We start from the raw sequence: 22096 nt of genomic DNA on the forward strand, positions 1-22096 counted from the left end.
ATGGGGGATCAGCCCTTGCAAAGCTTTGACACCTCTACCAGGCACAGTTCGAGGCTAACTTTGGATTTTTTTTTTTTGGTATGAATTTTTTTTTTTTTTTTCTGACTCAGGCTGCCTTAAGGGCAGGTCTGGTGCGGCATGTGGTGCTGGGGATCGAACCGCCACCTGACTGAGTTTGCCCAAGCAGGCGCTTTAGACAGCTGAGCTCACCCGCAAGCCCCCACGAGGCTAACTTTGGAATGTAATGGTAGCAGCTTAGAAGCTGATCCACAGCAGTCTTTCCCCCGTGGGTGATGTCATGGTGATGTCTTACCGGCATGGCTCAAATTCTGTGGAACTCTCATCCAGTCACCTGTAAAGTCCAAGCACGGCTTGGGCTCCTTCCTGTTGTGCCCACTTCCTTTCTTCCTTGGAGTAGCAGAGAGGCCACTGTGGGAACAGGACAGTGACAGAGGGTATTTCATATTGGGCTTCCTTGTCCTCCAGGTGGAGCCTGCTACTGCCAGTTTGATAGCTTCATCTGCTTTGTGATTCCGAAGAGTGACAGTGTCTTCTTTTTTGGTGCCCTTTACAGTGGACAGTGGGGACCTTCTTAGGTTTCCAAATTGCAGTCAGAAGTGGAGAAATTTCATCCTTGTTTTTAGTTTGTTTTCCTTTTTCCATGAGAATTCCATGTTCTCTGTATAGCATTCCATATCATGCCCAGTGGCTACAGCGTACCTGTGGTCAGTGTGGGCTTTTGCCCGGTTGAGAGCCTGTGTTAAGGCTCACAGTTCAACCTGTTGAGCAGACCAGGTTGAGGGAAGAAGCCCGCTAGGAGCACCTCTTGTGCAGTAACGACTGCACAGCTGGCCTAGCGTTTTCCACCCCTGCCTGAGCGAGGGCCGTGGGTGGGTTCCATCTGCAGACCTGGCCAGCTGACCAAGAGCTCATCAGTTAGGAGGAGACAGCTACGGTCTGGGGACCAAGCTCAGGGGGCCGGAAGGTGCCTCGGTGTAGGGGTCTGGCCAGTTGAAAAGTAATTCGGACTTCCCGCAAACAGACCCTGGTGCTGGGTGATGCGGCTCACCCAGTAGGTTAGGTTTTGTCCCAGTTTGCCTCTCTAACCAAGAGGACAGTAGCTGCTGGTGCTGGCGGGCAAAGTGGCCAGTGTGTTGCCAAAGGGTCCAGGTTTTTTGGTAAATAAGTGAAGGGTCCGCTTTCTGAGTGAGGCCCCGAGGCAGTGCGCCTGCTTTCGGCTGCCCACAGGTTGAGTGATCTGGCGTCTGGCACAACAGGGAAGCCCCGGGCCGGGCAGCGGCGTCTCCCTGATGGCTGGAAGGCCCGTCTGCTCTGCAGTCCAGTCCAGCTCCCTCTCATTCTCTTTCCCTGTCGGCATGTCATAGAGGCTTAGCTTTTGTAGCAAACCCTGGTATCCAGATTCAGCAGGAGCCTGCAGTGCCTAGGAGCTCTCTGCGCTGTTATTTTGAGGCCTGGGAGTAGAAGAGATGGCTTCCTTCCCCTCAGGCCCAGTGCCAGAGTCCTTTCTCCTAATCACACCCCAAGTAGCCTACTTTCTTTGTTCATATTTGTGCCTCTTTCCTGGAAACCATAGCCTGTGGTCAGTAGGTGACGGAGAAGGGCCTGTGTCCCTTTCCTGCACACTCAACGGAGGAAGGGTGGGTGCTCCCCCAACGAGAAACCAGACACTTGTGAGCTCTGGCTGCTCCCCTGGCGGGATGAAAGTCCATCCAGGCTGCCGGGCGCATAGACCCCATACCAGGGCTGACCCCCATTACAGAGGTGGAGTCACCGTTTTGCCACTTAGACACGTCCAACTGTGAGCCTGCAGGAACCCCCACCCAGTGGGAGCACAGATGGACCGCCCGGCCTGGCATTGTCACTGCTGTGCTCAGAGGTTAAACATTCCAGCCCTCTCCCTCATAGGTGGCCTTAACACCTAATGAGAGCTGATCAGGCTCCTGCCCAGAAGTGAGCGGGGCTGACAGGCTGACTAGGGCACCTTTCTGCGGTCTTCCCTTATTCAAAGACCCAACCCCACTGTCCTTCCCCCTCTTTGGGGTCCAGCGAGGTCCTTAGGCACAGAGCAGGGGCCTCTGATCCAGCCTTGGAGAGACTCTAAGACGGGCTGGAGGGTACACCTTCTGTCAGGGAGCCAGGGGAGGCCCCACCCCACCAGCCAGGCCTCAGCCAGTGACCCTAAGTGGTCGGCGCTGTCTTCATGGTCAGGAAACCAAAGGGTATTAGAGAAAACAGACCAAAGGGGAAGAGACCGCATGAGGGGGCCTAGACAGTTTGTCACAGGTGGGTGTGCACCTTCTGCCTAGGCTGTCCCCCAAGGAGCCAGAGCCCCGCCCAGCAGGGTTTTGGAACTTCTAAAGGGAGAGCAAGTGGGGGGTGAAAGGCAGATGTAGAGCATCTGAGTGGAGGGCTGGGGTCACAGCTTGCTGCAGGTGTGAACAGCTCGGGCCCTTGCAGGGCCTCAAGTAATGGCTATTAAAACAGGTTACACGAAGGAATATTCTGTAATCAAGCTTGCTCATGCATGTCTGCTAAGTTTTGGTGGGCATTTCTGGTAGGCTTTCTAGACTTCAGTTTAAAATTTTGGCTTTCCATTCAGTCCTCTCCATGTGATTGTGACTTTTGGGGACTGTTGGGTAGGATCTGCATGTTGGTAGGTTTTGAGGGTGAGAATTTACTAAGAGTGGAACCTGGACCCTCTGCCCTAAGCTGCATCCTCTGTCCCATTTTATTTTGTTATTTGGAAATAGGGTTCCACTTCAGTTCCCCAGGGTGGCCTTGAACCTCCTCCTTCAGTCTCCCAAGTAGCAGGATACGGGCATGCATCCCACAGCCATCTTCAACATTGACTGACCCTTTCCTCAGCACCAGCTGGATGGATCCGGCTCCTCACCTCCCCCATCAGTGCAGGGCTCCCGGGCACAAGCCTCCAGTTTGTCCCTGTGAAGTCTCAGCCCCGAGCCTTTCCTACCTCGCTGTAGATGTAGTGGGCCCAAGCACCATCTCCAGCGGCCCCAGTGCCCAGCCCCGTGTGGTGTTGTCTCCGTGCCCTCCACATTACCAGCCCCTTGTCTGAGCCACTGCCACAGTCGAGGAGCAGAGCTTGGGGCCAGAGCGCTGTGTGCCCGTCATGCGCCCAGCGTGTCGCAGCCACTCGGGTAGCGTCGCTGCTCTGCCGTCCATGGCTTCCCCTAACGTGTGGGTGGTACCACAGGCAGTTTTGAGGTGCACACCTGTAATCTCAGCCTTCTGAGCCGCTGGGGCAGGAGGATGGTAGGTTTGAGCGCACCAGGGCAATTTAGGAACCTAGAAAAACGTGTTTCAAAATTTCAGAATATCGAGGGGGCCAGGGAGATGGCTCAGTAGAATAAGGGCCTGAGTTCAATCCCTAGTTCCGCCAAAAAAAAAAAAAGAAAAAAAACAAAACAATATCAAGGGCTGGGGCTGCAGCTCAAGGCCAGTCTTTGAGTCCACTTCCCAGCACAACAGGAAAATAAGCATCCAGCCTTGTCCGTCCACGCCCTGCTCGCCCACCAGCCCTGCTGCCAGGCCCTCCTGTCGTCTCAGCGCGATGGGCTCTGTGCGGTGCGCCCCCCGCCCCCAGCCCTGGGCTGGGCGTGCTGAGCCCCGGACACCCCGCCCCCTGCGCCTGTCCGCAGGTGCACAAGCTGCTCATCGTGGTCGAGCTGCTGCTGGGCGAGATCCCCGACCGCCTGCAGTTCCGCCAGCCCTCGCTCAAGCGCTCGCTCATGCCCTACTTCCTACTTACGCAAGGTAAGGCTCCCCGCCCCCCGCCCCCCGCCCCAGGCCCGGCTGCTGCCGTGCGCACCTCGACGCCCTCCTCCCGCCCCACAGCCGTCAGGACGGGGAACCTGGCCAAGTTCAACCAGGTCCTGGACCAGTTTGGAGAGAAATTTCAGGCCGATGGGACCTACACGCTGATCATCCGGCTGCGGCACAACGTGATTAAGACAGGTGTGCGGCCCGCTTCCCGCCCTGGGACGCTGCCCCGGGACCCCGGGCTGCCTCGGGACGCGGGGGGAGGCCATGCCCACCGCCGCTGCCCCCGCAGGCGTGCGCATGATCAGCCTCTCGTACTCGCGCATCTCGCTGGCGGACATCGCGCAGAAGCTGCAGCTCGACAGCCCAGAGGACGCCGAGTTCATTGTTGCCAAGGTGGGGCCAAGGTCCAGGCTGTCACCCTCCCCGAAGGGGCGGAGGTGAAGGAGGTGTAGGAGGGTGTGTGCTAGGGACGCGCTCTGTGGCCACGAAGCCAGGAGGTTGCCCAAGAGGGTCACGAGTGCGTGCGTGAGCGTGGATGGGGAGGGCCGGAGGAGCCGGCGCCCGTGACCACCGCCCCGGGGCCCGCAGGCCATCCGTGACGGCGTCATCGAAGCCAGCATCAACCACGAGAAGGGCTACGTGCAGTCCAAGGAGATGATCGACATCTACTCCACGCGGGAGCCGCAGCTGGCCTTCCACCAGCGCATCTCCTTCTGCCTGGACATCCACAACATGTCGGTCAAGGTGCGCCCCCTGGCGGATGGCTGGGGTGCAGGCCGCCCGCCCTGGTTTCCTCCTGCAGGCGCTCGCCGGCCCAGGCCCCCGACGACTGGCCTGCCGCTCCTTCCCACAGTGCCCGCCAGGGACCCTGGCCCCCCTGCTCCCTCCGAGGGCCACCAGCCCCGTCACCCTCTGGGTCTGGGGCGTCTTTCCCTAGTGCCAGCCCTGCTGCCCACCTAAGGGGCCGCCCAGTGGTGTGATGATGCGGCTGAGTGACCGTCCCCTCCCCGCTGTCCCCAGGCCATGCGCTTTCCTCCCAAATCGTACAACAAGGACTTGGAGTCCGCAGAGGTGAGTGGCTGGGAGCGCCCCGTGGGAGGAAGGGCCCGAGGGAGGGCAGCGGCCGACGCCTCCCCTCTGTCCGCAGGAGCGCCGGGAGCGCGAGCAACAGGACTTGGAGTTCGCCAAGGAGATGGCGGAGGACGACGATGACAGCTTCCCTTGAGCGCGGCTGGCCCTGCCCGCACCCGCGACTCAGACTAGTTTGGGGTACAGGCTGCCAGCACCCCGGCTGCCTCAGCCTCTCCCTGGGGGACACCGCTGGGGGTGACGCGGGCCCCTGGGCAGGGCGGCCACGCTGTGGCAGGAGGGGCCGTCCCTGCCCGCTGGCACATCCCTGGAGTGGGTGTATATTGGATGGGATGTTTTTTGAAGCTTCAGTTAAGATTTTTAAACAATAAAGACTTCTCCAAAGCTCTGTACGTTGCGTGCATTCCTCCCCTGTCTGGTGGCTGCGAGATGACATCCGTTCTCTGGACTCGGGGCCCCGTCTCCCCCGACCCTGGGGCCCTCGGGTGCGGGGCAGAGCCAGACCTGTGTGCCTTCCCGGTCCGCGGGTACTGGCCCAGCACGGCCTGGCTCTGCATCCGGGAACCTGAGCTTCCGGAGGTTGTAACAGCAGCGTGCCGGCCGCAGCGGGGAGCAGGCTTTGCCTGCGCCGGGCTCCCGTGCTGCTGCGAGCAGGACCGGATGCCTTCCCGCTCTGCCAGCGTCTGTGCCACAGCCCCTCTGCCCACCGGGCCTTCCGCCCACCTGTTCACAGCTCTTCCCGAGCAGGGCCAGGTCATGGAGAGCACTCGCTCCTGCTTGTGCCAAGGGACCCCTGTGCTACACCCCACCTGCTCCCCGGTGTTTGCGAGAGGACAGGACTGCTGGTAGCTTCCACTCGCCTCTTCTGCCTGGTGCTGGGTTCCAGCAGCTTCGCCAGGCATCTGGAGTCACCGTAACGCTCGCTTGTCACTTGTGGAGGTAGAAATGTAGGTGTCCTGTGAACAGGAATTCACACACCTGCTCTCCTGGTACTTTGGTGGCTGAGGCAGGAGGACTGCTGAATTCAAGGCCATTCTGAGTTATGTGACCCTAAGACCCTGTCTCAAAACAGTGCACGCTTGTCATCCCAGCACTCCAGAGGCTGACGCAGGACGAGGGTTGGGAGTTCGAGACCAGCCCCAGCTACAAAGTGAGCTCAAAGGCAACTTGACCTCAAACGTCTCAAAAAGGCCCCCAAAAGAGGATCAGGAGACGAGAGGTAGGCAGGTCACGTCTCTGCCACGTGTGGCCACCAGAGGGCACTCCAGCTCCAGAAACGCCTGCCCAACCTGGCGCTGCACCCAGGGGGCTCCCTGGCTTAGACACAAGGGTGGCAGGTCAGTGAGTTCACAGAGCCACAACTGGCCACAGCCAGCCCCACACAGCAGACGCATGACACTCACCCACTCTGTGCCCGTGACCTTGGGCAGGGCCCTTCCCGCCTGGGCCAGTCACAAGGCTGGACTGGACTCCAGGCTGCTGCTGGTGCTAATGCTACAAGACTTCAGTGCTTGGGGACCAGGCAGGCTCCTCTTGCTCACCCCCCTGCCCGGCCTACCCTCCAGCTGGCAGCCTCTCCCCCGGGCCAGGGGAACATCATGTCCCAGTCCCCCAATTCCTAAGCCCCAGGGACTCTGCCGTAATGTGTTAGGGCGAGTTTGCCAAGCTCACATGCCAGGGTGAATGTGCCAGGCTAGGTGGAAGGGCAGGGTCAGGTAGCCAGGGCTCCAAGGGGTCTTGATTCATTCAGGACGGACATCCGGTTTCCTCTGGCTTCTGCCTGGATTCCGGGGGCTTAAGGGGTGAGTCATGGGGGATGTTGGGGAGTTCCCAGCTAATCAGCTTGGGACAGGATGGCCTGGAAGGAGCCCCTGTGCCTCTCCAAGTGTGGGACGGAAGAGGGAAGGTCCTGCCCCAGGGCCTTGGCCCACAGGAAGCTAAGAGCCCCCTCGGAGTCTCAGGGCCAGAGTAGGGGGACAATTAGCTTCTTCCTCACCCCTAGAGTTTGACCTCTGGTGCAGTGCAGGTGGCTTGGGAGTCCCAAGGGGAGGGGCTGTCTGGGGTCCCCAGCGAGTACCTGTGACCAGCCTCAGCTGCCCCTCAGGCCTCTAGGACTTCCCTTCGTGGCTTTGTCAGTTTCTGGTCAAAGCCCCCGGGGCAGCTGAGCCCTGGGGCGGGGCCTGAGTGGAGGAAGAGAGTTTGAGGGGGACCAGACGTCAAAGAAGGATCAGAGATTCCACAATTTCACAAAACTTTCGCAAACAGCTTTGTGTCCCAACCCCTCTGCATTGTCCTGGACACCAACAAATTTGCATAAATCCTGGGAAGTTATTACTAAGCCTTAGTAGCCCCAGGTAATTTCCTCCCAGGCCTTCATGGGTTCTGTATAAAGGTCCTCCAAGTGGGTCTCAGCCACAGCCACAGACCAGCTCCCTGTAGCTCATGGCCCGCGCTGCTGCCCAGAGCCCCGCCAGGCTGATGGGTGAGTGTGGCCCCCTTTGTGCTTAGTGTGGGGGTGCTGGGGCTCAGCCCATGTGGATCCCAGCCGCTCTGCACATCCCCTGACAGGGACCTGGTGTGAGCGGCCACGTCTTTTGCTTCCAGCCCTGCTGCTGCTGCTGCTCCTGCTGCTGAGGCACAGTGCCTCTGAGGCCGTGTCCCTGGACCTCACTAGCTCCCAATCTCTGCCTCTGCTCCGTAGCTTCTTGCTCAAGTGCTCAGAGCAGGCACGGAGGGTCCACGCTGGGGCAGTGGCCATGCAGGAAAAGCTGGTGAGCTTGCGGGAGGAGGCCCCTGGAAAGGGACCTACAAGGGTGCTGGGCAGGGGCCCTGTATTGGGTGTGACTGGTGATGGCGGGTGGGGCTGAGGGTCCAGAGGACTTGGTCCTGTAAGTGACACACAGCACCCTGCCATCCCCAGTGTGCCACCCACAGACTATGCCACCCGGAGGAGCTCACACTGCTGGGCCACTCTCTGGGCATCCCATGGGCTCCCCTGAGGAGCTGCTCCAGCCAGGGCCTGAAGCTGGTGAGAGGCGGAGGTGGTGGGGTGGGAGGGGGCGGCACTGATGCCTGCGGTCAGAAGACAGGGTGCCTGTCCTCAGGACGGGCACCTCACTCTGTCCTTCCCCCAGACTGGCTGTCTGCACCAGCTCCAGGCTGGGCTCTTCCTCTACCAGGGCCTCCTGCAGGCGCTGGCAGGAGTCTCCCCCCAGCTGTCCCCCACTGTGGACACACTGCAGCTGGACATCGCTGACTTTGCCACCACCGTCCGGCAGCAGGTGAGTCCTGGGTAGGCAAGGCAAGCAGTCATGCTGGAATGCCCACCCCACGGCCTGGCACCCCAGAAGTGTGCTGGGTTCCCTAGAGACAGCCCACCTCCGTGCTGGCCTCCCTGCTGCCAGCCGTGGGCGGTGCTACCTCTGATCACACCTTGCCCTCCACAGATGGAAGAGCTGGGGGCAGCCCCGGCCGCGCAGCCTCAGCAGGGCACCGTGCCCACCTTCACTTCTGCCTTCCAGCGCCAGGCAGGAGGGGTCCTGGTGGCGTCACAGCTGCAGAGCTTCCTGGAGCTGGCCTACCGTGCCCTGCGCTACCTCCTGGGGCCATGAGCAGCTCCCACCCTTGTATTTATCTGTATTTAATATTTATGTTGTATTTAACCCTCATATTTAAAACCCAAGGGAGAGAGAACACAGCCTGGCTCCCGGGCCCCTCCTTTGGTCTCGTTCTCCTCCTGCCTGAGGCAGCAAGAGCTAAGCCCTCCCGTCCTTGCCCCATACGGGAGGTGGTAGGTAAATACCAAGTATTTATTCCCGCGCCCACACACAGGCCCTCTGTGCAGGGTTCTGGGGACCACCTCGGTCTGTGCCTCGTGCTGGGCCCTGGCGCATCAAGAGGTCTCCCACGTGGGGGACAACATCCCTGTTTAATATTTAAACAGCAGTGTTCCCAGCTCCCTGGCTGGGCCCCCTTCCCCCATACCCCACCTGTCCTGTCCCCACCCGAGCTATGGATGACCTGGAGCGCAGTGGAGAGCTGGCAGGCTTGGCCCTGGAATTCAGTTTTTCTTTCTGTGGTTTCTGGGTGGAGTTTGACTCCAGTACCAGGGGTTCCTGCCCCAGCACCCACTGCAGTGGGCTTCTCCAGGGCCCGGAGGGAATGGAGGGAAAAGACGAGGGGTGCGAGGGAGTCCCACCCCCACTTTCTCACTGTAACCAAGTTTGAGAACAATAAAGTTGGTGGCTCCTGAGTGTCCTTCCTGCTGTTTGCATCCAGGGGCAGGGGCGGGGCAGAGTGGGAGGTCCGGCCTCCCCCACAGTCCTCGGTGCCTCTAAGCCAGGTGCCAGGCGAGGCGCACCCAGGCCCTACCCTGGATCACAAGGGTGCCGAGTGCATGCCCTGGAGGGTCTGTGTGCAGCTGCGGGGCAAGGGGCCCCGCACAGACCAGGCTGGGCCCAACTGCCCAATCTTAAGTCTCTGCTCTGCCTGCGGCCATTTCCTCTGGAGGGGGAGGCTATGGCCATCGGAGGGCCAGGGCCACACCTTGGGTGTCAGGCGCACCCATCCAATCTGGCCTAGCCCACCTGGGTCCCGGAAGCACAGAGCTGGGACCCCAAAGGAACCTGGCAGGGTGACTGGGAGCAGGGCACCCTGTCCAGGCACAGCACGCAGGGCATGACAGTGGGTGGGGTCCTCGGTGCCCCACCAGCGACGTCTGTAGGAGGCTGCTGTCCCATGCAAGGGGCCCCCGAGCCCCATCCTCCTGACCCAGCTGGGCACAGAGGGTCCAGGGGCCTCTGTCCAAGCAGACACCCACAGCACTTGAGGTCACCAAGGGGCCCGAGGGCCTTTATTTACGAGAGCGTGGCGACATCGCCGTGGGGTTTCGAGGCCACACGCAGCTTGTGTGCACACTGGCATCCACTGTGTCCCCTCCTGGCTGAGCTCTTCAGGCGCTGGCAGGAGACACCGGCGCCTCGGGGCAAGGTCTGCAGGGAAAGCTGAGCCTGGTCCTGTGACCGGAGCCCCATGGCTCACCCTTTGCTGTCTGCATGGCCCTGCAGCCACCCGGGTCTCAGAGGGCTGCGATGGCTTTGGCGGCCACCTGGCGGCCCAGGGGCAGGCTGAGGTCTGTGATGGCCAGGACCACCTTTGGGCTGGACATGGCCGACACCTTCACCAGTTCCGACACCTGTCACACAGCACCAGGATCACAAGAGGCCTGGAGCTGGCTCCCAGAAGCCCCGGCGTGCCCACACCCCACTGCACTCACCGTAGTGAACGGCATGAACTGCAGGATGCTGCCCCGGCTGCCCTGCTCCAGGCAGTCCACGCACTCCTCCATGAACCACTGCACGAACTGCGTGTGCGGGCCGGCTGTGCGGGAGCCCAGGATGGAGGAGATGAGCAGGAACAGGTTGGCTGCATGGGAGGTGACGAGAGGGGCTACATGAGGGCCTGGCTGTGGGGCAGACGGGGACAGGGACCTGGGAAAAGCCAGGCCAGGAGGCACACACAGACCCCAGTCCTCAGGATGCTGAGGCAGCAGGCTCACTACAAGTTCACCAACAGCCAGGGCTCCGCAAATGAGTTCAAGGCCAGACTGAACCAGACAGCAAGGCCCCGTCTCAAAAAAAGTCAAAAAGAAAGGGCTGGCAAGATAGCTCAGTGGGCTAAGTGCCTGCTTTGGCAAGCGCAGGGACCAAGGTTCAAACCCCGGTGCTGCATCCCTGCCCCAGGGCACGCTGAGCCTGCCACTGAGTCCAGGCACAGTGGCACATGTCTGTAATCCCAGCACTGGGGAGGATGAAAACAGGAGGATCACTACGGGTCCAAGCTGTACAGTAAGACCCTGTACCAAATACAAAAAAAAGAAAAAAGAAACAAAAAGAAGGCAAAGCCAGCAGCTGGGGAGGTAAGGGTGGGGGAAAAAGTGCAGACACATGGCAGAGGACCTTGGCCGAGGGGTAGAGGGCCACTCACCCAGGACTCGGTTCAGAGGGTCCCTCATGTTGACCGTGTGCAGCTGGGAGGCTGACAGGGAGCTGTTCATGGAGCGGTCGGCTGTGGGCAGGAGGGGATACAGATCCAACCCAGTCTGCTGGCACTCAGGGAGCCCCACAGGGGTCTAGGGCTGGGCCGCAAGAGGAGGTGAGGGGCCAGAGTGACACCCATGGCGCCTCCCACAGGTGGAACCCCCTCCCCTCAGCCCTCAGCGCCCGTCCCACAGTCGAAGGTGAGGGCGAGGACAGCCGAGGCCGCTCCCTGGGCCCCAACAGAGGAACCTGTGGGCTCCACAGAAACTTCTGGGCACCCGGAAGCCCGAAGGCCTGTGATGTGGCTGGAGGAAGTGGCGAGCAGGAGCGGGGCCTGCTCAGGCAGAGCCTGTGTTCTGGGAAAGGAAGGGAGCAGGAGGCTGGTGGTATGCCAGGGCGTGGCCCTGCTGAGGCAGGCAGCGTGCGGCCCGGCCACAGGGGCCTCAACTTCTAAGGTTGGTGACTTCAGCCCCATCTCCAGGGTAGGCAACAGGGCAGTGCCAAACCTCAGCCGACAGGGACAGCACCGTAGCTAGACCCGGCCACATGCATGGGGGGGGGAAGTGCCACAAACCACGTGCTCACTTGGACTCGACAGGATGTTGGTGTCATCCTCATTGGAGCTCAGCAGCCGCATGAGCTTCGAGGGCTGCGTGTCATCCAGAGGGAAGAGGCTGATGTAGTCCTGCAGGGGTGGGGTGGAGGGTGGCTAGTACCCATGTGCCCAAGAGTTCCCGCGTTTTGGTGACCTGAGAGAGGCCCCAGGCTTGGCGGGGTTTTGTGGCTATGGAGCTGGGGTCTTTGGCCTGACTTATTTACTCTTTATATTATGATTTTCAAAACTGCCCCAGCCGGCCTTGACCTGGTGATCCTCCCGCCTCAGCCTCCCCAGTAGATGGGATTACAGGTGTGTGCCGCTGTGTCCAGTTAGAGCTCAGGTTGGGTGAGGAAGCTCAGCTCCCTGCCGCCTCCCAAGGCCATCACCAGGGGCAGAGTCCCTTCCCCTTAGCTCTCCCACTTGAGGGGGCAGAGGGGCCCACACAGAGATCCTGGGGTCCCGCACAGAAGCCCCCGCAGGCAGCCCCCACCTCAATGTCTTCCCGATGCCGCTTCTTCTGGCGGGAGGATGCCTGTCCCTTGTGGGAAGAGTAGGAGCTCAGGGCACACCACACGGCCAGCCTGGCAGGGGTCCAAGACGCGGGGCATGGTTATGGGGCTCTACCCCGAGGGCGCCCCAGGGCCCAGCCTCCTGGATGTGAGCAGAGGGTGTGGGGCACAGAGACCCCTACTTGGCCAGCGCAGTGCCGGGGGGGTCCATGAGGCTCTGCCACTTGGAGGAGTCGGTGAGCAGGCTGGGCAGGATGTGGCCCAGCAGGACCAGGGTCACCTGCTGCATGTCCAGACAAAAGATGGAGTAGAGCAGCTCCACGGCCCGCAGCGTGTGCTCCTTGCGCGTCTCCTTCAACAGCTCCTGGGGGGACGGGGTGCTGAGGGGTGCATGCAGGTTGCCAGGGGTCCCAGATGCAGCCATCCTGCCGGCCCACTGCCCACCACGCACCTTCAGCAGGTTGTTGCAGAACCAGTAGACGCCGCCCATGTGCAGCAGGGTGTCAAAGATGTGGATGGAGCGGCTGTCCACCCAGCCCTTCTCCAGCACCTGGGCGAACACACCCGTCAGCACCTCCTTGATGGGGCGCTTGGGGGGTAGCAGGTTCCAGTAGGGCATGGTGTCCACGCCCGTAGACGGGAACTTGATCTGCGTGGCGGTCTGCTGCAGCACGTCCGCGCACATGTGCTCCAGGATGGAGTTCATGATGACCACTCTGTGGGAGGGAGCATGGGGCGCCTCCTCCTGAGCTCAGGTGGGAACCGCCTGGCAGACCCCACTCAGCCTGCTCCAGGCAGGACTGGCACCTGCTGGAGACAGCGGGCACAGCGCTGGGCTTCAGCCCCGCAGATCCAGCCACTGATTTCCCATCTCTGCTCCATTTCCCCTCCACCAGGGCCGGGCTCTGCCAACTTGGTGACAAATAGCAATGAATACAAAAAGATAAACCACTCCCCTCCCCAGCTCCTAGGGTCCCCGCCCAGCCTTGGCCTCCTCCCAGAGTAAACTGTGGCTTCCAGGAGAGGCCTGAGGGCTGCCCCATAGGGCTCTTCCCGGCCTTGGGTGCTGGGCAGTCTGCGCAACCCTGAGAAGTCCAGGAATCCCCTCCTCTCCTGGGCCTGCTGGGTGCCAACTCTGTCAGCTGGGGCAGCTGCTCTGCACCTGCCCGGGACAGGGTCTCACTGCCCTGCACCCCTAGGACAGGGGTGCTGAGGAGAGCTGAGGGCAGAGCAGGAGTCCAGGAAGAACGGAACATGCGCCAGGCAGGCCAGGACCTGAAATGGCTGAGGAGGCTGACGCAGGAGGATTGCCCCGAGGTCACAGGCTACAGAGCGAGTGCAAGGCCAGCCTGAACTACACAGTGAGACCCTTTCTCAAAAAACCAGAAAGTCAACTAAACAAACAAAAAAAAGTAGCAAAGGGAAAACATGATTTTATAGACCCCCCCACATCTCTTGCTTGAGCTGTTCCCCCCGCCCCCTGTGAGCCACCTGTGAGGTGACCAGATTCACTCTGATGACACCATGAGCAGGGCCCCCGTGTCCACAAGGGGCGCACAGATAACGGGGTTGGTCCACCCACCCTCTGAAAGGAATTCCTGTCACATGCTAGCACATGGTCGGATTTTGAGGAAATTATGCTGAGCAAAATAACTTAGTCATAAAAGACAAAGATTGCCCAACCCTAGCTATCTGCGTGGAGTCCCGGAGGCAGACGTGCAAGGTGAGAAGGCCCTGAGCTCTGCCTCCCTAGTCAGGTGACCCTGACCCCCCTCACCGCCTCAGCATGGTTGGGAGGGTCCATCTTCTTCACTGCCAAAACTGGAAGAGCCCTCAGGCGGTGGTACACGCCTGGGGAGGCTCAAGCAGGAGGACCACCATGAGCTTGAGGCCAGTCGGGCTACAGAGTGAGCTCAAGGCCTGACTAAATGATGGAGCAAGACCTTGTCTCAAAAAAAAAAACCCTAGAAAACCCAACAGGGCAAAGGTTGCGGTTGCCCCGCCAGCCCTAGAGCCACCCAGGGCAGCAGCCACAGCACAGCACGGCCAGGGAGGGCCACATGCGTGCAGATGGGTCCGACCCCGGGTCAGCAATGGGCATGGGGCCGCTCAGTCCCTCCGCTCCTTGCCCCACGACCTCCCGAAGCTCAGGCCCTCCGAGGGCAGAAGCCGCGCCTGCACGGTGCTTTGAGCACACAGAAGACACTGGGGAAGGTGAGGCAGGAGGGTAGGAAGCTCCGGGCCAGCCTGCTCGGCCCAGCGAGGCTCTGTCTCAGAGTGGAAAAATAGCGCAGGCTGGAGCCAGAGCTCAAGTGATGCCCGGGTCCGACCTCCCCCGTGCACTGCCGGGGCGGCACCTGGCAGGGGTGCAGGGGACGCTGCTTGCAAGCCCACGCATGCGCGGTGCGCAGACTGACCTCTCGTTGTAGAACTGCAGGGTGTTCTCGCTGTAGAGCGGCCCGGCCAGCTGGCGGATCATCTGCAGCGACTTCTCGCGCTCGTCCAGGCCCAGCATCCGCACGTGGGCCACGAGCCAGGCCACGGCGCACACGGCCAGGCTGCACACCTTCCCCTTGATGTTGTCCGTGATTTTCTGGTGGGGAGGGAGCTGGGTCACTCTCTCCCTTCATGGCCTGCGCGTGGGGCACCCCTCTGCATGCGCCCCATGTTTAATCTTCCTAGAGCCGCCTGGGTAGGAGGAGGCTGAGGCTAGCAGTCCACGGAAGTCTAGTTCCAAAATCTGAGAAATCTGGGCACTGGGGGAGGGGCTTCCCGTCTCCACTGTTGGGTGTTTGTTTTACCCCAGACAGGGTCTCCCTATGTAGTTCAGGTGCCTTTGAACTCACTATGGAGCCAAGGCTGCCCTGGAACTCGCAGCGATCATCCTGCCTCAGCCTGCTAAGGGCTGGGAGGCCAGGCGTGCACCGCCATGCCCAGCAGCGCCAGGAAGCCTGACCGCTCCCTGTCTGCTCCACTCCCAGGGAGCTGAGGCTACCTGGATGGACTCAAAGGCCAGCACCCCGTTCTCCCAGGCATTGAGGATTTCCAGGATGGCCGCTGAGATGCTGAGGCAGGCCTCATGCCACTTCATCTGCCTGCGGGATGGGCGGGAGTCAGGGGGCGCGTGCAGGAGCGCAGGAGAGGCCGGGCCTGCCCCACCGCCACTGGCCACTCACACCAGCTTCATCTCAGAGGAGTTGTTGAGCAGGGCCACCAGGGACTCCACTTTGGTGGAGTCAGGCCGGAAGCAGGGGTGATCAGGGTTCAGGATCTTGCCCTCCTCCGGCATACAGGTCTGCATCCAGGTCTCAAAGAAGGGCACCTCTGCGCCTGGGCTGGACTCGGACAGGATCACCTACGTGGTAGGAAGGGTGCTTGGGCCCTGGGCCTGGGAGAGCCTGCTCCAGAAGGCGGAGCGCTGCTGTGCTGCCACCTGGTGGCCACTATGGATGTGGCACTGGCAGACTGGGCCTTCCCTGGGGCACCCACCAACTCCCAAGTGTGGGCACTGAGGTTGAGCCCAGCAGAACCAGCCGGCCTGGGGCTGTGGGCATCCCTGGCCACCTCCAACCTCTACCTCCCTGTAGTACCCGAGGCCACCGTGTGGGGTCTCACCTCCGAGCCATAGGTTTGGGCCACATGGCAGAGCATGAGGAAGGAGATGTCGAAGAGCAAGGCCCGCACGGAGGCCGTTTTGGCTGTGGAAGAGGACAGGGACCCTCAGCGGGGCAGTGGGCTTGCTGGGCCGGGCCACTGGAACTCAGCTAAGGAAGGTCAGGGGCCAGAGAGCTCCGCAAAGCCTGAGGCTCAGAATCCTTTTCTTGGGTTTCAAGGAGAACATCATCCCTTCCTGGGGAGTCCAAGCTTCCTTCTCACCAACACACAAGTGATAAGGGGGCCAGGAAAGAGAGAAGGGTACAGAGGCCCCTATGCTGTGCTGCCTCTCGGGGCTCCTGGACTCAGCGGGTCAGGGCTGGGAGACCCAGCACCCAGGCAGCGCCCAGGGCCCCCCGCCCCAAGTGCCATGGGAGCAGGCTCAGCCGACTTACTGCTCTCCCCAGGGCCATGCGTTGTGAACTCGTTCAAGCTACGGGAGGAACAGAGACAGCTCACTCACGCGACATGAGACCAAGAGGGTTATTTTCACATGCAAGGCCTAAGGCCCAGAGAACAGTTCCCAGAATGGAACACAGATGAGCGCCTGTCTTCCCAGCACTCGGGAAGCTGAGGCAGGAGGATCACCATGAGTGTGAGGTCAGCCTGGGTCACACAGTGAGTCCAAGGCCAACTTGAACTACAGAGTAAGACCCTGCCACAAAATAAAAAGGAAACAGCTGGGCAATACAGCTCTGGGCAAAAAGAAAACCTTCAGGTTAACCCACAGTGGCAGTGGCATCTGGAAGGTTCACTAGTAACTGGCTAGCCCGGAAGGCTAAGCCGGACTCCTCCACCACCAGCATCTCAGGCCCTCCGCTGCAGAGGGAGGTGCTCCTGGGGCAAGGGCCCAGCATAGCACACCGCCTCGGGCGGGAGGCTTTGAGCCGGCCTCGCCATGGGGGGGCCTAGCCTTGTGCCTCCCTCCTCTCCCCACAGGGGTGTGCCCGTCCTCACTTGATGAATTTCCTGGCGAAGGACTTCAGCTTCCCAGTGGCAGCAGCAGCAGCCAGCAGCAGGTCCAGGCTCTTCCCAGACAGCATGTGTCCCAGGACACCCAGCAGCCCCTCCGGAGACTTGGAGTGGTCTGCGTCCATGGTCTGGGGAGGACGGGAAGTCAAGTGCTGAAGGACACTGGAGACCCCATCACTGCTGGCCACACCTCCCCATATCTCCGTGCCCGGCACATGCACTCGTAGCTTTATCAGCGCCTTCTGATTCCCTAAAGTCCACTGTGCCCTGCAATCCCTCCCTGCCAAAGGCACTGAATGGGCCGCTCCCCCTGCCTTCAAAGCAGCCGTAGGGAAGCTGGGCAGGGAAGCTGGGTGGAAGAGAGGCCTGCATCCCGCTTCCTCATCGGCACCCAGAGGGAGGGAGGGAGGGGCAGTGTGGCGGGGATGGTGCTCACCTTGAGGATGTTGGTGACAGTGGGCTCTGCCCGCAGGATGAGCCCAGGGTTGGGCTGGATGTTGGCGTTTTCTGACGACTTCAGCTGCGGTGCTTGCTCCCGATCCGCCTTGCTATGGCCACAGTGGTGGCCGCGAGAGGGGACAGAGGCAGGGAGATGGTGAAGCAGAGAGGGAGGGGAGCGCGCAGGAAGCCCGGGCTGCTGGGGCACAGCTGGCTCTGTGGCTGAGCGCTTGTCGTGTACGCACCGGGCCCTGGCTTCAAGCCCTGGGACCACTGAAAATATGGAAATTTAAAAACAGAACCTTGTGGGGCTGGGGAGTTGGCTCAGGAAAATAAACGCTTGCCTGGCAAGCGCAAGGGCCTGAGGTCAATCCCCAATTCTGAAAAGAAAAACAAAACAAAACAAAACAAAACAGAACCTTGGGCCAGAGAAATAGCTCAGCAGTCTAAGTGCCTGCCTGGCAAGTGCAAGGACCTGGATCCAATTCCCAGCACTGCATGCTATGGTGGCCCCAGAACACCAGGCACACTGCGCCAGCCACCGAAACCAGGCGTGGTGGCACACACCTATAATCCCAGAGCTGGGGAGGCTGACACAGGAGGAGCACTGCGAGTCCAAACCATAGCGAGTCCCTGTGTCAAATAATAAATTTTTTTTAAATTAATATTATTGGGGCCGGGGAGCTAGCTCAGTAGAATACATGCTTGCCTGGCAAGCACAAAGGCCTGAGTTCAATCCCCGGTTTTGAAAAAAAAAAAAAAAAAAAATCAGCATTGTATGTACAGCCCCTCGGGGCTGGCTGAGGCTTGCGGCAGGGCTTTCAGGGAAGCACAGCGGCCCTCCTACTTGCCATCAGGCATCACGTCTACCGTGAGAACTCCCGTAGGATTGAAGAAGGAGAGGGCTTTCCTTCTGGATCACACAGGAGGGGAATGAATTTAAAGAGCAACTAACATGCAGCGCCTGCTGGCAAATGGGAGGTTCTGAGTTCACTTCCAGGTACAGGAAGAAAAGGGGGGAAAGCAACCAGGAGGAAACCTGGCCTGCGCGGTGTGGTGGGCACGCTGCAGCCCCAGCACGCGGGAGGCTGAAGCAGCTGGATCACCGTGAGCTCGAGCCCCGCCTAGGCTACAGCCAGCTGGAGACCAGCCTGAACACAGATCCTGTGCCAAAAATGCACTAAGATGGGCTGGGCTGTAGTTCCGGGGCACAGAACCTGCCGAGCATATGGCAGGTCCTGGGTTCAACTGCCAAGAAGTCAAAAGAAAACAAAAGGTCATTCCTGGGGCTGGTGAGATGGCTCAGTGGTCTAAAGCACCTACTTAGAACAAGCTTAGCAAAGCACAGGGACCGCGGTTCAATCCCCCAGCACCACATGCCAGCCAGCCCGCCCCCTGGTGGGCTGAACTGGCCACACACACACAAAATAAATAAATAAATTAATTAATTTTTAAAAAAGGTCATTCCTGACAAGGTCAGTATCCTCCTGTGGCTCCTGTTCCCTGTACCCCAGAACAGCATCCCAGGCACTAGCTACGACCCAGACCTCAGGCGGGAAGGGAGGGGCGGAGGCGGAGAGCTCGCTCACCACTTGGCCACGAGGTTGGCGAAGCTGGCCTCTGACAGCAGCCCCTGCTTGTTGCACTCCTGGAGGAGGAAGCTGGTGCAGTCGCAGCTGGGGGAAGCCAGGTGGGGGAGGCAGGCTCAGCGCCAGGGCTGCCAGCCCCTCCCTCCTTCACTGCCCACGGTGGGGGGCAGCAACAGCAGCCAGCAAGAAGCCAGCACCTGAGGCCCATGCCACACAGAGGGCAGGGGACGGCAGGCAGAGGGCAGGGGACAGCAGGCCCTCCCAGTGGCGTGCCAGGCATCCCTACTTGCAACGCTGGTCAGCTTTGTCCAGCAAGGGTGTGAGCTTCAGCAGGAACTCGAAGGCACAGTTGACGTCCTCGGTGAAGTCCTACAAGAGTCACAGCATCCCCCTGGGACCCAGTCCTCCCCGCCTCCACGTGGCTGTGCTGTCCACGCTCACAGATTGCCCTGCTCGCAGAGAGCAGCTGAGGCTCGGGAGATGCTTCAGCAATCCCCGCTCCCACAGGGTCTCCAGCCCTGTCATCAGGGACAAGCTGCCTGCTGGAGCGACCAGCCGAGCCGCCCTCCATGGGGCCGGTGTGTGCAAGGATGTGGGCAGGTTCCAGGACACACTCATGGGCCTCCCGCCTTCTCCCAACTAGAACACACAGCCACCTGCTCCACCCTGGGCCCTTTCCTGGCCTGTCGCCCACACCCCATGCTTTCTCCAACTCACTCTGTCCCCGTGAGAGTATTTCTTCAGCTTCACCAGCACCTGTGGGATCTAGAGAGGGAGGGGGGGCTGCTTCTCTTGTCCCCATCCGAGGCCCCCAGCCGCTGCCCTGGACACCATGGAGGAACACTGTTTCCTAGCAGCAACAGTGCTCCTCTGCCTGCCAGAAGCCTGGGGTGGAATGGGTGGGTGGGTGCAGGCCTGCACTCCCAGGCGGCCAAGGCAGGAGGTCAGGGAGTTCGCGGCCAGCCTGGGCCAGCTTGCTGGCACCCAAATGCCCAAGGCCCCTTGGCCAGTAGGACATGGGGACCTCTCAATCCTTTCACTTCTGTGGATGGGGACCAGGGCAACCCTGTTTCCCTGCTGCCTGTGCAGCTGCTGAGGGAGCGGCACATGGCCCAGGTCAGCAGGGGGCATGAGGCTAAGGCCAGCACGCGTGCATTGCCTGGCAACAGCCCCAGGCACCTTGAGGTAGGTGAACGCTGTCCACTTGAGCTCCTCGGTGCCCTCGGGAGACTCGATAAGCCCCACAAAGCAGGCCTTCCAGATCTCTAGCACGAAGAGCGGGGTCGGGATGTGCTGTGGAGGGGCGGGTAAGAGAGGTGGTGGGCCCTGCTCTGCAGGCGGGGCACCCAGGCCCGATGGCAGCCTGGAACGCTGGGAACCCACCTGCATGCGCTTGATCATCATCAGCTGCTCCACCAGCGGCTGTGTCTCGCCAGTCAGGTTCATGGTGCCCTCCAGCAGGACCACGGCATGCACCGTGGGGAAGCCAGTCTCGTGCAGCTGCTCCGAGTGCACAGAGAGCATGCTGGGAATGCTGCGGGCAGAGCCAGGCCAGCAGGGCAGGGATGAAGACGGTGGGGGCAGCAGGTGGCAACCCTGGGACGCTTCCCCAGCCCCCTCCCGTACCTCCTGATGAGCACACCACACTGCTCAGCCTGGCTGCGGAGCTGGGGGTTGCCGATGCTGGCCAGGGTCTCCCCGAGCTTCAAGAGACACTGCTCAATGGCTGTCCAGGCAGCTGCGGGGAGGACATAGCAGGTGACAGGAGTAGAGGCAGGGGCAGCCCTGCTGCAGAGCCGTACCTAAAGTCAGGGCGGGGCAGAGGGCGGGATTCCACCAAGGGGAGCAGCACCCAAAGCCCCACACAAGGGCCTGGCCCCACCCTGGGCAAGCTGTCTTCCTAACCGCAGCAGCCTCTGCCGCTGACTAGAGGGCTCCGGCCAGGCCAGCCCTGAGGTCTGTAATGTCACCACCCTCTCCTCAGGGCACACCAAGGTCCCTAAGCACTGAACTACAAGCCACTTTTTCCATGCGCTTGATCATCCTCAGCTGCTCCGCCAATCCCCAGGCTGGCCCCAAGCCCCTCTCCTGCAGTGCCAGCTGAGGACAGGGACCCTGCCACCGGCTCTGGCAGCTGCCTGACAAGGGCCCCAGCCCCAGGCTTGCTCCACAAACACCTGCTGGCTGACTGGCCTGGGGGCACCCTAAGTGTCCCTGCGGAGCTCATGGGAAGAGAGGAACTGAAGCTGCAGACCTCCCATCTCCTGGGCACATGTGGGAGAGGAAGACGTGCCCCCCACTCCCCAGGCCGAGGGGCACATACAGGCCTCCTCCAGCTTGGCGATGTGCAGCAGAGCGCGGTTCTTGGTGCTGCTGAGGGTCTTTTCCAGGCGCTGCAGGCACATGGCAAGCTGCTTCTCCGCCGAGGCCGGGGTGGTGGGCTCGGGGCCCTCCTGAAGCCGCTCCGCAGAGGCCAGCGAGCAGCGCAGCAGCCAGTGGAGGGCGCTGAGCAGGGCCCGGCACAGCCCGATGCACTCCTCGGCCTTGCCGTGACAGCTGCGAAGGAGTTGAATCTGTCCCGGCTCTGGAGGCTGAAACCCAACCCTCGCCAACGTCCCCTGGAGCCGGGCTCCCCGGCCGGGAAGGCTGGAAGCCAGCCAAGTCCGGGAACACCTGGCCTGGCTAACTGCCAGCGGTCCAGGTTTTGGAGAGCTGCTCCAAGCAGAGCCTGCAGCCCGCACAGGGCGGAGCGGAAGGCCGAGCCGCGCGGGGCAGGTGAGCGCCGCGGGGCAGGTGAGCGCCAGCGTCCGTCCCGTCAGGAGGGAGGGAGGGAGGGAGGCAGCCCCAGTCCGCGCTGGGAGGAGCGGGAGGGCGGCGTCCCCTCCCAGCCCTTACCTCAGCCGGTCACAAAACATGTCCATGATGTCCAGCAAGGCCTGGACACACAGGTCCCGGGAAAAGTCGTCAAACTACAGTGAGAACAGAGGCCCCAGGAGGCCTGTCAGCCCGCAGGCTCCCACACGGTGCGGGGTGTGGGGGGCCCGAAGGCTTCCGCCTTCCTCCCACCTCGGGGCTTAGCTCAGCACCTTCCTTGGGAGCCTGGAGGCTGGCTCCCAGCTGTCGCCCCGGCCTCCCTGCAGGGAAGCCAGCCTCAGAGCACAGCCCTGCCCCTGCCCAGGCGCCCCACGCCCCCAGGGCCATACCTTACTGATGGCTGTGAGGACGGAGGAGTAGGACACCATCTGGAGGGAGGAGAGGGAAGGGGAAGGGTCAGAAGAGCAATCCTCTCCTTAGGAAGAGCAAACGCTGCAAGGGAAACCTTAGCACTTTCTTTCAAGAAGCCGCATGGGCCAGGACAAGATACACAAAGCCTGCCTGCGGGACACACCTGGGGCCCCAGCCCTG

General features: G+C 61.3%; 3 protein-coding genes and 1 non-coding gene across 7 annotated transcripts in view; 2 read left to right on the forward strand and 2 right to left on the reverse strand.

Moving 5' to 3' along the window:
- Window positions 1-5272, forward strand: part of Psmd3 (proteasome 26S subunit, non-ATPase 3) — a 16481-nt gene extending 11209 nt beyond the window's left edge. Inside the window, exons 7-12 of the mRNA XM_004633716.3 lie at window positions 3681-3795; window positions 3877-3996; window positions 4094-4197; window positions 4393-4548; window positions 4825-4875; window positions 4952-5272. Of these exons, the coding sequence (XP_004633773.1) occupies window positions 3681-3795; window positions 3877-3996; window positions 4094-4197; window positions 4393-4548; window positions 4825-4875; window positions 4952-5029 (624 nt within the window). The 3' untranslated portion in view covers window positions 5030-5272. The remainder of the gene's footprint in view (window positions 1-3680; window positions 3796-3876; window positions 3997-4093; window positions 4198-4392; window positions 4549-4824; window positions 4876-4951) is intronic.
- A 1660-nt stretch (window positions 5273-6932) lies between these two features.
- On the forward strand, window positions 6933-8574 carry Csf3 (colony stimulating factor 3). Its single transcript, XM_004633881.2, has 5 exons — window positions 6933-7375; window positions 7498-7664; window positions 7814-7921; window positions 8028-8174; window positions 8340-8574. The coding sequence occupies exons 1-5, from the start codon at window positions 7336-7338 to the stop codon at window positions 8502-8504; spliced, it is 627 nt and encodes a 208-aa protein (XP_004633938.1). The 5' UTR covers window positions 6933-7335; the 3' UTR covers window positions 8505-8574.
- A 1147-nt stretch (window positions 8575-9721) lies between these two features.
- Window positions 9722-22096, reverse strand: part of Med24 (mediator complex subunit 24) — a 25937-nt gene continuing 13562 nt past the window's right edge. For all 4 annotated transcript variants that reach the window (XM_023718093.1, XM_004633718.2, XM_023718095.1 and 1 more), the window contains exons 4-26: window positions 21895-21933; window positions 21587-21660; window positions 21015-21247; window positions 20318-20429; window positions 20075-20225; window positions 19871-19984; window positions 19409-19456; window positions 18978-19060; window positions 18692-18778; window positions 17101-17212; window positions 16650-16792; window positions 16088-16125; window positions 15654-15736; window positions 15215-15393; window positions 15034-15133; window positions 14456-14631; window positions 12490-12754; window positions 12221-12402; window positions 12020-12110; window positions 11517-11616; window positions 10879-10959; window positions 10169-10317; window positions 9722-10087 (exon numbers count right to left, since the gene is read on the reverse strand). In XM_023718093.1, coding sequence (XP_023573861.1) covers window positions 9971-10087; window positions 10169-10317; window positions 10879-10959; window positions 11517-11616; window positions 12020-12110; window positions 12221-12402; window positions 12490-12754; window positions 14456-14631; window positions 15034-15133; window positions 15215-15393; window positions 15654-15736; window positions 16088-16125; window positions 16650-16792; window positions 17101-17212; window positions 18692-18778; window positions 18978-19060; window positions 19409-19456; window positions 19871-19984; window positions 20075-20225; window positions 20318-20429; window positions 21015-21247; window positions 21587-21660; window positions 21895-21933 — 2757 coding nt within the window. In that variant the 3' untranslated portion in view covers window positions 9722-9970. The remainder of the gene's footprint in view (window positions 10088-10168; window positions 10318-10878; window positions 10960-11516; window positions 11617-12019; window positions 12111-12220; window positions 12403-12489; window positions 12755-14455; window positions 14632-15033; window positions 15134-15214; window positions 15394-15653; window positions 15737-16087; window positions 16126-16649; window positions 16793-17100; window positions 17213-18691; window positions 18779-18977; window positions 19061-19408; window positions 19457-19870; window positions 19985-20074; window positions 20226-20317; window positions 20430-21014; window positions 21248-21586; window positions 21661-21894; window positions 21934-22096) is intronic.
- LOC111817384 lies at window positions 15797-15898 on the reverse strand. The gene has a single exon (XR_002821603.1). It is a non-coding gene; the product is annotated as a small nucleolar RNA SNORD124 (small nucleolar RNA).

This window comes from Octodon degus, unplaced genomic scaffold, assembly GCF_000260255.1.
Source record: "Octodon degus isolate 3935 unplaced genomic scaffold, OctDeg1.0 scaffold00056, whole genome shotgun sequence".
Taxonomy (NCBI): domain Eukaryota; kingdom Metazoa; phylum Chordata; class Mammalia; order Rodentia; family Octodontidae; genus Octodon; species Octodon degus.

Bases quoted from the DNA above. Each gene is read 5' to 3' on its own strand.
- Csf3 (XM_004633881.2), top strand. From the start codon at position 7,336: ATGGCCCGCGCTGCTGCCCAGAGCCCCGCCAGGCTGATGG. The intron at 7,376-7,497 runs GTGAGTGTGGCC...TTTTGCTTCCAG, and splicing joins GAGCCCCGCCAGGCTGATGG to CCCTGCTGCTGCTGCTGCTC. The intron at 7,922-8,027 runs GTGAGAGGCGGA...TCCTTCCCCCAG, and splicing joins CCAGCCAGGGCCTGAAGCTG to ACTGGCTGTCTGCACCAGCT.